The sequence below is a fragment of the Neoarius graeffei genome, chromosome 2, assembly GCF_027579695.1.
Source record: "Neoarius graeffei isolate fNeoGra1 chromosome 2, fNeoGra1.pri, whole genome shotgun sequence".
NCBI lineage: Eukaryota > Metazoa > Chordata > Actinopteri > Siluriformes > Ariidae > Neoarius > Neoarius graeffei.
The window spans coordinates 10,977,110-10,991,500 of record NC_083570.1 but is presented as its reverse complement, the minus strand read 5'-3'; the positions used below and the strand labels follow the sequence as shown (position 1 = coordinate 10,991,500).

The following is a 14,391-nucleotide window of genomic DNA, read 5'->3' as shown; positions in this document are numbered from 1 at the left end:
TAACCCAATCAGGATGCTCTTTGTCTAGCATGCACTACATCAGGGGTGTCCAAACTGATCCATAAAGGGCCGTGTGGCTGTAGGTTTTCATTCCAGCCATGCAGCAGCACACCTGACTTGGCTCATTCAATCAACTGAACTGTCTTCACACAGTCAAATACTTGCAGCCACACCCACCCTTGATTAAAGGGTGGGTGTGTCAGTTGATTGAATAAGCCAAATCAGGTGTGCTGCTCATGGGCGCCGCCAGGGGGGGAAAGGTTAGAACAATTCTAGGGGCCCAGCACTGCCATGGGGCCCTTTAAGGGGCTGATAATATGCTTTTGATGATTTTAATAAGACTTTTGAAATAACAACAATGCAATATTCCATCTGGTAAAATGAGCTAATTGAACAAGGTTGTCTATTTCTTGAGTTCTTCAACATATTGTCATTTAACCCTCCCCCTTTTGCGAAATGGTACGGTCCAGTTCTGGTAGAAGCGCGATGCGTTAAATCTGTGTGCTGATCAGTGCAATGCTACTTGCTGCTGTGTCGCGGTGCAGCAGCCAGCCAGCAGTGGAGTGCGTACAGTCTGATCGCTAAATATGAAGAGTGGCTGTCAAAAACATAAAGAAAGGCAGCTGAAAGCTGAGAGGGACTGGAGAGGCAGGCAACTGGTCACTCAGTTTTTCCCAAAGAAAGGTAGCTATCGCTCACATGTGTTCAAAATATTAGCGAATGGTAAATGAACAGTATGAACGTGGTTGGATTAGCCTATCAAGAGAACACTTTTACAGTTTGTACAGTGACATTTTTTCCATTTTAATAACTGAACTGACTTGTGTGATAAACAAGATGAACTATTACGTTATGCTGGTGCTAATAACTAGTGCTAATAACCAGTTTCATAACTAATGGGGTGCCCTAAATATGCACAGATTCAGCCTCAGGGGGACCTCCGCCCTACCAAACCACTGAACCCCCCTTTGGAGAAGGAGGTAAGCAGCAATACAACCCATAAATGCTTTAGGATTGACGTTTTTAATGAGCGAGCGCCATATACAGTTTGCTAGATTAAAGTGTTGCTAATGTAACAGACGTTGCGTTGTGTTGTTCACCAGTCTTTTTATTCTGAAGAAATGAGACACAAATACACTGCTGAGGACGGGCTGCAAATGTCCAGTGGCATTGGCGCTTACATTTCCAAAACGAACTGAAAGAGGCCAGCACCTCGTTCCCATAACTACTACCTGCACTCTTAAAGGGCCAGCGCAGAATTTCCCCACCACTACACACAATGGCAAGTGGAAAAAAATAAACCCGTTACACTAATAACGGACACCAGTCAAGTGTTTGACATGGTTACGTGTGTGGAATGTTCACACGTTCTAAACCATTGGTTTCAACCATTGGTTAATACATAAAATGTAATAACAAAGTCACAAACTCAAAGTCCATGGACTATCAAAAGTCAAATAATGACAATAGTGCAATTGTGACGAGGGTGGGCAAAGTTGGGGGGCCCAAAATTCTAATCTTTCATGGGGCCCAAAATTTCTGGCGGCGCCCCTGGTGCTGCTGCATGGCTGGAATGAAAACCTGCAGCCACACGGCCCTTTATGGATCAGTTTGGACACCCCTGCACTACATGAACAGGCACACGCGCGCTCTCCCTCGTGCACTCCATCATATGCGCACATTCTAAGATGCGCGATGCAGACATTAATGTTGCGCGTGCACGCTCTTGCTCGCTTGCTCTAGATTCCGGGAGATATTCTCCAATTTGCGGGCATCAGGGAGCCACTATGCGGGAGACTCCCGGAACTTCCTGGAGACTTGGGATATCTGCGTTATAAAGTGACCACAGATCATTAACCATACACCTGAAAATTTCTCAACGGATTTACATCGATCTCAAAAACGATTATTTTGGTCTTAAAAAGTCAGAAATCCACAGATCAGCGGAAAATTCTCATCCCTGTGATTCCTTTGAATGGGTTTCTTGAAGTAGTACACATTGAGAACTTCTGCTTTTGTAGAATAGAAATAAAGCCTCTCTTTATATTATCCCTTAGACCTCTTGTGTTAATTGTCAAAAGTTTTAGATTACATTGTAAAGACATGTTCATTCACACACATTCACTCAAACAGACAAAAATAGGTTGTAAAACCTGAAGGTAATTGAAAGCTTGCTTTTGAAGCTAACTTAAACTTAGGCAGGTCCCTAAGAACAGTGTGGACATTGTCCTCTCATCACAAGTATTCAGAAAAATTAATATCTTGGAAATTAGACTCTTCAAAAAAAAATTCCTAGAAGGGAACTGGGAGAGTATAACAACTTTGGATTCAATTTGAACAAGTGGAACATAAAGCTTTTTTTTTACCCTGAGCTTATAAAGCATCAACTTGCCGCATCACATTCTGATTCAAATGGCGATGCATTTCCGGCAGTGACCACGCCCATCAATAACTGCTATGTGGCCTTTGTAAAAAGCCACCTCACCCTGAGATATAGCATGTTTTAGTTTTGGCCATAGTTGTTCTCTCGCCAGTCTGTCCTCCTTGGTGAAGTCCTGGGCAAAGCAGACCCCTCGCTCCTGGCAGATCTGGGAGTCCTGAGTTGCCTTCCAGACCGCATCCCGGTGAAGTCTCCTCACCAACTGCAGGAGGACCTGCCGGCTCCGGCCCTTTTCTTTCTTGCCTACGCGGTGCACCGAGTCGACCACGTCGCCAATGTTGTCAGCCCACTGTGGGAAAATATTCAGCAGGAGCTCTTCGGTCTTCTCTCTGAGGTTTTCTTCTTCTTGGTCTTTGAGCCCCGAAAGTCGCAGGTTCCAGCGGTGTTTATAACCTTCAACCTCCAGCACCTTTTCCTTCAGTGTGGCGTTTTGTTTCTTCAGCTCTGATTGTTCTTTCTCCAAAATGTCCATGTTGGACTGCATTCCTGCAGTTTCCACTGAGTTCTGGTCCCCGCGCTGTATGACGCTGCTAAACAAGTCAGAGTTCTCTTTAAGTTGTTTTCCAAAGCATCTACTTCGCCCTCCGAACTACGAATGGCTGCCAGGATGCCAGCTAAGGAGAGCACGGCTCTGGCTCCGGCTGCAATTTTCTTAGCGGGTGGCAGTTTTGTCGGCGGAGTGTTTAGCGCTCTTCTGGTGCCTGAAGCGCTAGTGTTAGCTTTGCTTGGTTTTGGTGTGTCCACCGGAATAGCAGCTTCTGTGCTTGCTGTGTGGCTAACATTAGCTTTGCCTGAGGTGTCCATCGGAGGATCAGCCTCTGCGTTTGCGGGGTCATTATGGAAGGCGAGCGGGTTTCCTGTCTTACCATTAGCTGTCTTGAGCGGGAAAATCTTTATCTTTGAGGACAGACATCGTCTTATTTCGATTCCTTTGTTCCAGCAAATTGAAAAGGTTAAAGTGTTTCTGTATGAAGAGGACAGTTTAAATCCCAAAGTGTGGGACCAAGCAAACGGAGCTGGAAAAGCCGCTCATGCCCTGATCGCCATCTTGCCCCGCCTCCGCATCATGAAAAGTAGCAAACAATGATGGGGACAAACCAAGGCAATATATCCCATCATGCATTGCGGTCGCGCTGACAGAAATCAAATTAAAAGTCTCAAATGTGGTTTAATAAAAGGCAGCAGCGAAGAAGAAACAAAGTATTCAGCCTTGATTTAAAAGAACTGAAAGCTGCAGGGACTTTGTATTGATTAATGTGTGAAATGTGCTCAGTATAATATGGATTTATCACAAAAACACAAGCGTGTGTTTATTATTTTGAAACCCAGCAGCCGACTGATCTGGCACGTTTTAATTGTGTGACCATAATGACGTAAAAACCTCTTAATCAGGGCTTGAATTGCGTTGAAGATGTTTTTGTTAGTGATCTCACCTGACTGTTCACATTTGTCTTTGCTTTCACTTTTTTGGGATTTGGCCTGGGTATGGGTGTGGGATCATAAAGCCTTTTCGCGTTTTCTTCCTCCATCGCCTCAGTCTCTTCTTGATCACATGCCTCCTGCAGGCCGTCAGGCTGTAATCATGGTCTGTTAGCCCTGTAGCATTAGCCGCTCTATTAGCATTAGCATCTCACTCTCGGTAAGGCAGAGAGCAGTTTAGTGGTCTGACTCAAAAAGCCAAACTATCATGGGGTTTAGTGGGTTTTCTGAGTAGTTGGTAGGGTTTTTTTCTTCTCCTTTTGTTTTCCAAAGATAGCTGTTCTAGGACGGTTTGAAACTATCTTTTATCAGAGCCTGCAAACATGCTCGCGCTCAGTCCGCCATCTTCCCCCCTCCTCCATCCATCTCAACAATCTGTTCATGACAAAGTGGGACTTCTATTAGCAATAAACAATGCAAAATAAATCAAATCAGGTTTTGACTCCCCTTGTGGTAATAAAGAGTCATTTATTTCAATTCATTTTCACTCCTCACTAAATTCCAAACTGACAGAATGAGAAAAATATTTCAGCAGAACAAATGACACTGAAGTGCAGATGACAGTGAAATATTTCGGCTTTATTTCCGTCCTTAATGAACACAATGTGGTAGTTTTTAGTGCTTGTAGTAAGACACGGTCCTGCTGTAAATCTTCTTGTGTGTCTTTTAGTGAAGATACAGAATTGATGTTTCAAGGCTGTGTGTGTTTCAGTGATGTGGTGCTACTCTGTAAAACTGAGCCTCCAAATAACAACTCGATTGTATTCACCTATTATAGAATTCTATCTGGAGTTCTGATTTTAAAATGTGATTTAACCGCATACACTTCATGGACAGAAAGAAAGGACAAAATGGGAAAAGAAAATAAATGACCTGAAACCCTTCGAATCTCACTTTGGGACAGGGCCAGTTTAGGGCCAATAATGAGGTAAAACAACTCAATAATGATGTGATTTGAAACAGGGGAGGTCAACAGGTGATTGTAGTCATGATTCGGTAAAAATCAGTATCCAGGAAAGGCCCAGTCTGTCCTCGAACAGCAACATTATAAAGTGGTAAACGCTTTACTGTCCCAACGTTTTCTGATTTGGGGTTGTGGATACACTGGTCATGATTACATCTTTTTTAAAAGTATTTGGTCTCTTAATATTATTCTGGTCATTCCAGTGAATCCATAGTTAATGTGATGCTCCACCATGTGGGTACTCTGCTCGAGACACCTGTATGAACCTGAAGGGAATCGACTGCATACACATCTGCTTTAAATGAATAAAGAAGGCCACTCTTTAGTCATAACATGGCTGCAGAAAGAAGCCGCTCCAGTCACCTGATCAGCAAAACTTGATAAAAGAAGAAGGATTTGTGAATGAAAACAGACAACGTACAGGTAGCCCCAGAAATACCACCAGCTGATTTGGGCAGCAAAATTGTGATTAAAATCAAGAAAAACAGCCGAGAAACAGCAGCAAGTCTTGATCTCGATGAGAATTAGCAGATACAACTAGATGAGATACGATTCAAATCAGGACCATGGAGCATGAGGACAGACGAAGAGTAACGCAGCAGAAACCATTCATCAGCCTCAAGAAGAAGAAAATAAAGGTGACATCTGCAAAAGAACACACGGAAACACAGCAGCTTCTGGGGAAACATCTTATTTTCAGATGAATCCAAACTGAACTTGGATGGATGTGGTGGTCGAGTGTTTGTGTGGAGAAAGCCAGGAGAAGAATTCCAACCAAACTGCACTAAGGTACTATAAAGCACGGAGGAGGCTGGGGCTGTTTCTCCTACAGCGCTGTTGGTGAGCTTGTGTTCAATAACGGCATCATGAACTTTCAGAAATCTGCAGAGAAATGATTCAACCAACAGAAGCGTATTTTTCAGAAGAATAATGAACCAAAGCAGGTGATTGACAGCGATAAACATGTCTCTGCCAACCGAATTGGACACAGTTGTACACAATAATACACGAAATATACAGATAAAAAAGAAAAGTTTCCTGTAACTTGTTTAAATGATCAATAAAACATCATCTTTTTATCATCTAAACCTTTATCTTTCTGGCTGCTGAGTCATTAATATCATGACGTTCTCTTCTGCATTTCCTGGACAGAAAGTTTCTTCCTGAATTCGTCAAGAAAGAGGAGGGAATGTGTGAATTAGTGAAGGTCAGAAGTGTGTGTTGTGATGGAGAAAACAAAAGAGATGGATTGTGTTTGTGTTCAAACCCTTTAGATGAAGAGAGTTGGACTTCCAGATTTTTCTAAATGATGATTTTTTTTTTCACTGGTTTTTTGGACATTTTAGTTGAGTCCACTGAATCAACTTTCATAGAATGTCATGAAATTAATCTTAATCAGTGCAGCTACATGGGTTATATTTCTGCACTGAAGGGATATGAAATGGTTTATAGAGGATATGAAATGGTTTATGTTCGTGACCTCTCTGTGTTTGTGCGCCTCCTCTTCCTATCACTCTCTCTCTTTCACACACAGGACCAGGAAATGACTTGTCATTTCAGAGAAAACAAAACTGTTCTCTCTCTCTCTTTTTGGTGTGAGTTCAGGAAAATGGCCGAGGCCAGTATTTCAGTAGCTCAGGACCAGTTCATGTGTCCAGTGTGTCTGGATCTCCTGAAGGACCCGGTGACTATCTCCTGTGGTCACAGTTTCTGTAAGGTGTGTATTAATGGCTGCTGGGATCAGGAGGATCAGAAGGGCGTCTACAGCTGTCCTCAGTGCAGAGACACTTTCACGACAAGGCCTGTTCTACGCAGAAACAACATGCTGGATGAAGTGGTGCAGAAACTGAAGAAGACTGAAGTCCAAGCTGCTTCTCTTGCTCACTGTTACGCTGGACCTGGAGATGTGGAGTGTGATTTCTGCACCGGGAGAAAACACAAAGCCGTCAAGTCCTGTCTGATGTGTTTGGCTTCTTATTGTGAAACTCATCTGAAACCTCATCTTGAGGTTCCTGCTTTGAAAAAACACACATTAATTGAAGCCTCAGCAAAACTCCAAGAGAAGATCTGCTCTGAACATAACAAGCTGATTGAGATCTACTGTCATACTGATCAAACCTGCATCTGTTATTTGTGCATGTTGGATAAACATAAAGACCATGACGCTGTTTCAGTTGCAACAGAAAGAGTTGAGAAACAGGTGAGAACTAGAAATCTTTCCAGAATTAAATCATCTTAATTATAGTTTCCCATCTAGAAACAGGTGCTTTAGTCAGTGATATGATTTGAACTTTAATTTCAATGTGTGTATCAATCAGAAGGATTCTGTAAAAGCTGATTAAAATTGTCTGTGTTCTGGTGAACAGAGTGTTAAATTTATCTTCAGTGATGGTCGTAATCTGGTTTGGGGTGGGTTTCCTGATAAGGTTCCCCTTTAGACCTAAAGAGAGAGTTGAGAGACTTTCTTCAGGAATGAACGTTGTCTCTGTACATGGTTTTCCTGAACTGACTCGTAAGAAGGAGTCTAAAGAGCAACAGGACGAAGAGCATCTTTGCAGTTCGCGTCCCCGATATAGGCATTAGTAGCTGCTAAAAGCAATCGTATTAGACAACTAACAGTGTCCAATTTAACTAACTATGTGTAAACATTAGATGTGGATAAGACTATGGCAACTTGGCGGGCAAATCCACAGAAAGTCATTTGACTAATCAGACTGCATAGAATAAAACATTTATGTCCCTCACTATGCTTCCGCAGGTGGGATGGGGAGTTTTTGTAGGCTGTGATGTGCTCCGTTTTAGGCAAACAAAGCAAACATTTAAAATGAAATGATTCTTTATTCCTTTCAGAAAACTGAATCATGGGTTCTAGCTATAGAACCGTGGGTGTGTGCATTCCCCAGAAGAACCGCCTCCTTCCATTCTGCCATCAACTGATCGTGTTAAATAATGCTGTGGAGAAATCATTGATCTTGATTTTATCCAGTCTATGGACGTGACGTGACCCTAGTGATTACTGATAGACTGTCTCAGTGTCACCTGCGGAAAAACCAATCACGTTTTCGAAAAGAAAAGAAAAAAACATCCACTTTCAAAGCTGCTTCATAGTAACGAGGACCTTGATAGAAATGTAGTGGAGTAAAAAGTACGATATTTGTCTTTCAAATGGAGTGAAGTTAAAGTCATAAGTTTCCACAAAAAATACTCAAGTAAAGTACAGATACTCAAAAAGTGTACTTAAGTAGAGAACTCAAGTAAATGTACTTCGTTCCTGTCCACCTCTGATAATTAACTTGATGTACTTACAATGTACAAGAAAACTAATTGAACACCACCAGCAGATTCAACACCAATTTCCCCTGCTGACTGTGAGAGTCCCTCAGAGCCGCATGCGCATTCTGTCAGACCCTCCAAGATTTCGCGATGTTGCGATTTGCAACTTCAACGCAAATTCCGGGTTTTGAACATATTTTGGGCTGGAAAACGTCAGCAGTATCTGGCAACATTGCAGTGCGAGTCAGTGTTTATGTAGGCTTAAATTCTGTTACTGAAAGTGTGTTATGTTTACAGTGAAGGACTGTGTGCACTTTACATTACATTATTTTTTTACTTAATACAAGAAATTAATGGATGCCATTTTTGCCAAAATGGTATTTTATTTTCCGTTGTTTAGGCAGCTTCAGCATCATACTGTGAGATTCTGTTCAAATTGTTTGTTTCTTTCTTCTATGAAGCCTGCCATTTATTTTATTAGTTCATAATTATTGTTTAATTTAGTCTTCAGGAGAGACTGCCTGCACACAGTACTAGTATTAATAGTTTTTTTTTCTTACATGAAAGCTGAGGCATTTATATTATATTTTAAGGTAACTTCATGTTGTGCTGTGAGGTTCTATGCACTTTAACTTTTGAACCAACTTTTGCATTTGGATAAGTAAAGCCTATTTTTCTGCATTTTTGTAGTCCTGGTAATCTTTTATATTGGTAAAGTTGTTTATAGGACCATTTCTCAGTGTCTTTGTTTTTTTAATCAATAGTTTTCAGTAATAACTTAATATTTAACATGTCACTAAATTTTAATCACAAAAAGAGAAAATCGCAACAATTTCTCGCAACTTTCACTTCCTCCCGCAATGTAATCGCAACAAAAACCTAAAAAACACCGCAACTTTCATTGCAATTTTTTTGAAACCCCCCCGCAACATCAGACATTTTAGCCCGCAACAATCACAAAAAAGGCCCGCGAAATCCTGGGGGGACTGATTCTGTGGATTCAGCAGCGAGCGAGTCGCTCTTTGTTTTGAACGAGTGCTCCGGGTCTCTCGTAAATTCCGAGCAAACTAAAGGACGACTTGTGCTACGATGTTGTTCGGGAAAACCACGTTAGCTTGATGATGGATCTTAAAAGGTCATTTAAAACTTTCTTGGCCTTAAGTGGCTTTCGGAAAACCCAGCCCAGATCAGTTAGTGAACATTTCTCTCTCTCTCACACACACACACACACACACACACACACACACACACACACACACACACACAGAGTACATAACCTTCAGAGCGAAACATGAATGTACTTTGAACTGACATTAATATGGAACCAGTTCGCTCGTACTGTATAAAAAGCTGAATGTATTTTATTTGTCCTCAGAGTGAGTTAAAGGAGGAGCAGATGAAATCCCAGCAGAGAATCCAGGAGAAGCAGAAGAAGGTGCAGGAGCTGAAACAGGCTGTGAACACTATAAAGGTGAGCAGTGAGCAGAGACAGAGCTGCTCCTAGAAACACACACAACATGGACAACGAGTCATTTACAGTCCCAGTAAGAGAGGGAATGATAGATGAGCTTTAAATCGTGTGTGTGTGTGTGTGTGTGTGTGTGTCCTAACAGCTCAGTGCACAGACAGCAGTGGAGGACAGTGAGAGGATCTTTACTGAGCTGATCAGCTCCATGGAGAAAAAGCGCTGGGAGGTGACGGAGCTGATCAGAGATCAGGAGAAGGCTGAACTGAGTCGAGCTGAACGACTCCTGGAGCAACTGGAGCAGGAGATTGCTGATCTTCAGAGGAGAGTCACTGAGCTGGAGCAGCTTTCACACACACACGATCACATCCATTTCCTCCAGGTAACACTCACTGTCTGATCTACAGAGCCAGCTGTTCCTCACACACTCTCTAAAACACCTCTCATTAAGGGAACAATAAATGTCCCTGACTGACATCACAAGTGGGTTTTACATTTCATTTGCTTTCTGTAGGTTTTAGCTTCTGGACGTCGCTCTCCTGAAATGTACAGACCAGACTTTCACACATCCAGCGTCACTGTCCGTCAACATCTCTCATTTGATGGAGTGAGGAATTCTCTCTCAGATCTGAAAAAGAGACTCGAGGAATTCTGTGAGGAGGAATTCAACAAAATCCCTCCACATGGTAAGAGGAGCTGTTCCTGCTGGAGAAACACAGTGATGTGTTATTTCTTAGCGATGCTCCTGCTTTCTTTTCTGCAGACACTTTATTCACCCGACACTTTGAACTAAAACACTGATTTAAAATGAATAAACTGACTGGATCACTTTAAACTCTTTCCATCTTTTACACAAACTCATGTTTCCATTTTTCTCTCCACAGCTGCAGCAGTTCAGATCATTTCAGGACCAGAACCACAGAGCAGAGAAGAGTTTCTGAAATGTACGGTACATCTAACACACACGCACACACACACACACACACACACACACTTCTAGGCCTGTCACGATAACAAATTTTGTTGGACAATATATTGTCTCAGAAATTATTGCGATAAACGATATTATTGTTGACGTCTTTTCAAGACAATTTTATGCCACTAGTAAAATAATAATGATCATGCAAATACACCCTTTCATAGAACAGTAAACTTTTTAATTCAGTCAACTTATTCAATTCAACAGTGGAACGTAAAAAATAAATCTAAATAAATAAGCTAAATAAATAAAACAACAAACAAAACCACTCACAACAAAAACAATAAATAAAATACAATTTATGGCTCTTAAAAATTGCACTTAAGTGAATATTAACTTGGCACAGGGTAATAAAAAGACATTCTTTTCTTCACAGGCAACATTCTGCCAATCCAGTTTCTCAAAGATTAGTACCCAGATCAACAAAAAGTGCAAAGTAACAACGTATTGCCAGCTGTCATTTGGATAAAAGTAACAACAATTAGAACGAGATAACATGTAGGCAAGGGCGTAGGTTTGGTATTAACATTGGTGGGGACAAAAACCCAATGCCAACCCCCAGTGGTGCCAACTTTAGGTCAACTTTAGAGGGTCACAACATATTGCTCCGTTGTGTTCCACCAAAAGAGTCTCCATCATCTCTCCAAAGGCCAGACTTTTAACATTTGAAGTTCAGAACTGTAGTAATTCATGAATAATAATAATAATAATAATAATAATAATAATAATAATAATAATAATAATAATAATATGAAATCCATTTGATTAACTGCAAATCTTGGATGTGATGATGAACTCATTCTACCAATTTGGAAATGTGTTTTCCAAGCGAATACCGCACAGACTGTCGGGAGGGTGTATGTTCCTTTCCCTCATAAATGGAAATAAAACCCATCTGGAGCCTTAAACACTGCGTTCCATGAAGCTGGCAGGGGGAGTCAGCTCTCTTCTGTGGGATCTTTAACTAGTTTTAGAATGCTAGTTTAAGCTGATATGTGATTGATCTAACAGTAAAACAGCACGAGGGCTCGAGAACTTTGACAGGTTACAATTTTACTTGAAAACAGAATGTATCTGAATTCCGATTGGTTGTTGAATCTGAATTCTGATTGGTTGTTGTATCTGGATTCAGATTGGTTGTTGTATCTGAATTCTGATTGGTTGTTGTTATATTATTGCCCTTTTGTTGTCTTCTTGAACCCAGAGTGGGGGGAGGGGGGAGTGACAGGGTTCTACAGAGAAAAGTTTTTCGCCTCCAGCTTTCAAATGAACCGCCTCGAAAACCAATCAGTTCAGCGGATGTGTGACTCGGTATGTGACGTTTTCAAAAGAGAGGCGGAGTCACCAAACATTTCTGATCCAGAAGGCGGAGGCTGTTCTGCTTATTACGTGAAAATGTTTGATTTGATTAAAAGGTGCCTTGGCCTCGAACAATGTCCCCATCACCATCGGGTTGTTATTTACACGTGTCATGTTACCCAAACTCGGTCAGGGCTCTGCAGGTCTTAACTGAAGCCTTAACATTCCTCAAGGACAGTTTGCTAGCTAGCAGCTGCTCACTGCACTGCAACCGCACTTGCTAATTGACATGGTAGCCGAACTGCTGGCTGTTTTCATGACCACGCCCCCAGAGCTAATATTCATGAGAGAATTTTGCGTGGCTCAGCCCAGTGGAAACCTACAGGAACCCTTTGTGTACCGCGCACGGAGCGGATTTTTATTTTCTCCAATCAGAAATATTGGTAGGGACCCGTCCACACCGTCCAGACCCAATTCTACACCTATGGTCTGTACAGCGGAGCACCGTGTTATTGTCTTTTCCCCATTCAATGGATCCCCTGGCTGGATAACTGTTGCATGCTGGGAAGCCCTGCCTCTGACAGAGAGCCACACGAGACGACAGAAAACAGCGCAGTGTTTTATTCAGTCATTGGGTCAAACTAATACACTGGAGACTTCCCTATGGAGATGGACAGCACGGAAATGCCAAAATTGCGGGGGGAAAATTACCGAGTTCATTTTCATTTACTGTCCGATAAGTCGGTATATCGAATATCGCAACAGGCCTACACACTTCACATCAATATATTGTGTGAATTCAACCCAACATGTTCACATTGTTCAATTTGTTTTTCTCTTTTATTTTAGATTTCTGTTATCTGACTCTGGATCCCAACACGGCACATCGTCGCCTCATTCTGTCTGAGAAGAACAGAGCGGTGAGAGTCAGTGAGAGAGAGCAGCGTTACTCTGATCATCCAGAGAGATTTGATTACTGGTGGCAGGTGTTGTGTAAGGAGAGTGTGTGTGGACGCTGTTACTGGGAGGTGGAGTGGAGCGGTGCTGGTGGTGTGCTCATATCTGTCTCATATAAAGACATCAGCAGGAAAGGACGGGGTAACGAGTGTGTGTTTGGATGCAACAATCAGTCCTGGAGTCTGCGGTGTTCTTCTTCATCTCTCTCTTTCTGTCACAACAGCATTAAGACTAATCTCAGAGTTCCATCACCCTCCAGAATAGGAGTGTATGTGGATCACAGTGCAGGAACTCTGTCCTTCTACAGCGTCTCTGACATGATGAAGCTCCTCCACAGAGTCCACACCACATTCACTCAGACTCTATACGCTGGGTTTGGGGTCTCCATGTATTCTACAGTGAGATTGTGTGATCCAGAATTAAAGTGTGTAGTGTTTTCTGTAAAATTCCTGCACGTTGCCACGTTGTTGCTCAGTCGTCTGTTTCACTAGAACACAATCCAGCTGCACAAAAACACTCATTTTAATATTCAAATTAAAACAGATGAATAATTTAAAATAATTAAAAAAGAAATGTTAAAAATTAACTGTCAGACAAGAAACTCGTCAAATTTAAAAAGAAAATGATCTCATGACCTTCGCATTATAAAGTTCTGTTTGTTTCATATTAATGTAACACCCGTCTCATGTACCCATGGGCGGGGCCTGGGTTCTCTTGTTTTATTTCCTAATGATATTCCCTTGTAATGCTTTTAACTACACTGTAAAATAATTAAATGAAAACACCACACAACAATACTTAAGTTGCAAATGGCCCAACTTTAGTTTTGATTTTCTCAGTGTAAAAATAAATAACAAAAATATATTGGGTCCAGTAGTAAAATAAATTCAACAGAAATAACCCCCAATTTCAATTATGTTCTTTCACTGAGATTTGTAAAATCAACAGGCTATTACCCTTAAAATAAAATAAAATTAAATTAAATCGGATAAACCAGTAATATTGTGGGCCCACACACACACACACTTACTCAAACACACACTGCAACAGTCTTAAAAAAGTTGACAAAAACCCCTGTTGCAGGCCTGAGTCGTGGCTTGGGTGCGTTGGGGCCTCAAACCAAATGGCCGTTTCGCTTATTTACAAGCATGAAAATAAAAGGCACATGCTTTAATTTGTGTACTCACAGCTCCAGACAGCATTCAAAGGAATAGATGAGGGAACTGAGCAATGGCCGCCGGCAGGGCGCGGGCGAACTCACAGCACACAGTCCACTGGATCAACTCAATCCACAGCTTACACCAGCGGGAGGAACACAGGTCTCCGGTAGTCCACGGGAGCTTCAATCCACTCTCTTATGCCGTCAAAATGTCCTTCTCCTCCTCCTTGTAGGTCACAACAGCTCATAACTCCAGATAACTGTCCGTCATCCAGGAAAAAAAAAGAACGTATTACCCTCTACAAACTTTTACATCTCACTAGGGACAGCTCGTTTCACCCTCTTGCTTCGTCACAACCGATCGACTGCTCCCGGC

General features: G+C 41.8%; 2 protein-coding genes across 2 annotated transcripts in view; both read left to right on the top strand.

Annotated features, from left to right (window-relative positions):
• The window catches only part of LOC132880045 (tripartite motif-containing protein 16-like), a 542,736-nt gene that overhangs the window by 107,612 nt on the left and 420,733 nt on the right, over nt 1-14,391 (top strand). The window lies entirely within an intron of this gene.
• On the top strand, nt 6,493-13,544 carry LOC132880589 (tripartite motif-containing protein 16-like). Its single transcript, XM_060913795.1, has 6 exons — nt 6,493-7,083; nt 9,532-9,627; nt 9,770-10,003; nt 10,136-10,307; nt 10,506-10,565; nt 12,749-13,544. The coding sequence occupies exons 1-6, from the start codon at nt 6,493-6,495 to the stop codon at nt 13,345-13,347; spliced, it is 1,752 nt and encodes a 583-aa protein (XP_060769778.1). The 3' UTR covers nt 13,348-13,544.

What these genes read in the sequence shown, in the direction of transcription:
- LOC132880589 (XM_060913795.1), top strand. Translation starts at nt 6,493, where the DNA reads ATGGCCGAGGCCAGTATTTCAGTAGCTCAGGACCAGTTCATGTGTCCA. An exon ending in CAGAAAGAGTTGAGAAACAG is followed by an intron (nt 7,084 to 9,531) that starts GTGAGAACTAGA and finishes ATTTGTCCTCAG; the next exon opens with AGTGAGTTAAAGGAGGAGCA. An exon ending in AGGCTGTGAACACTATAAAG is followed by an intron (nt 9,628 to 9,769) that starts GTGAGCAGTGAG and finishes GTGTCCTAACAG; the next exon opens with CTCAGTGCACAGACAGCAGT.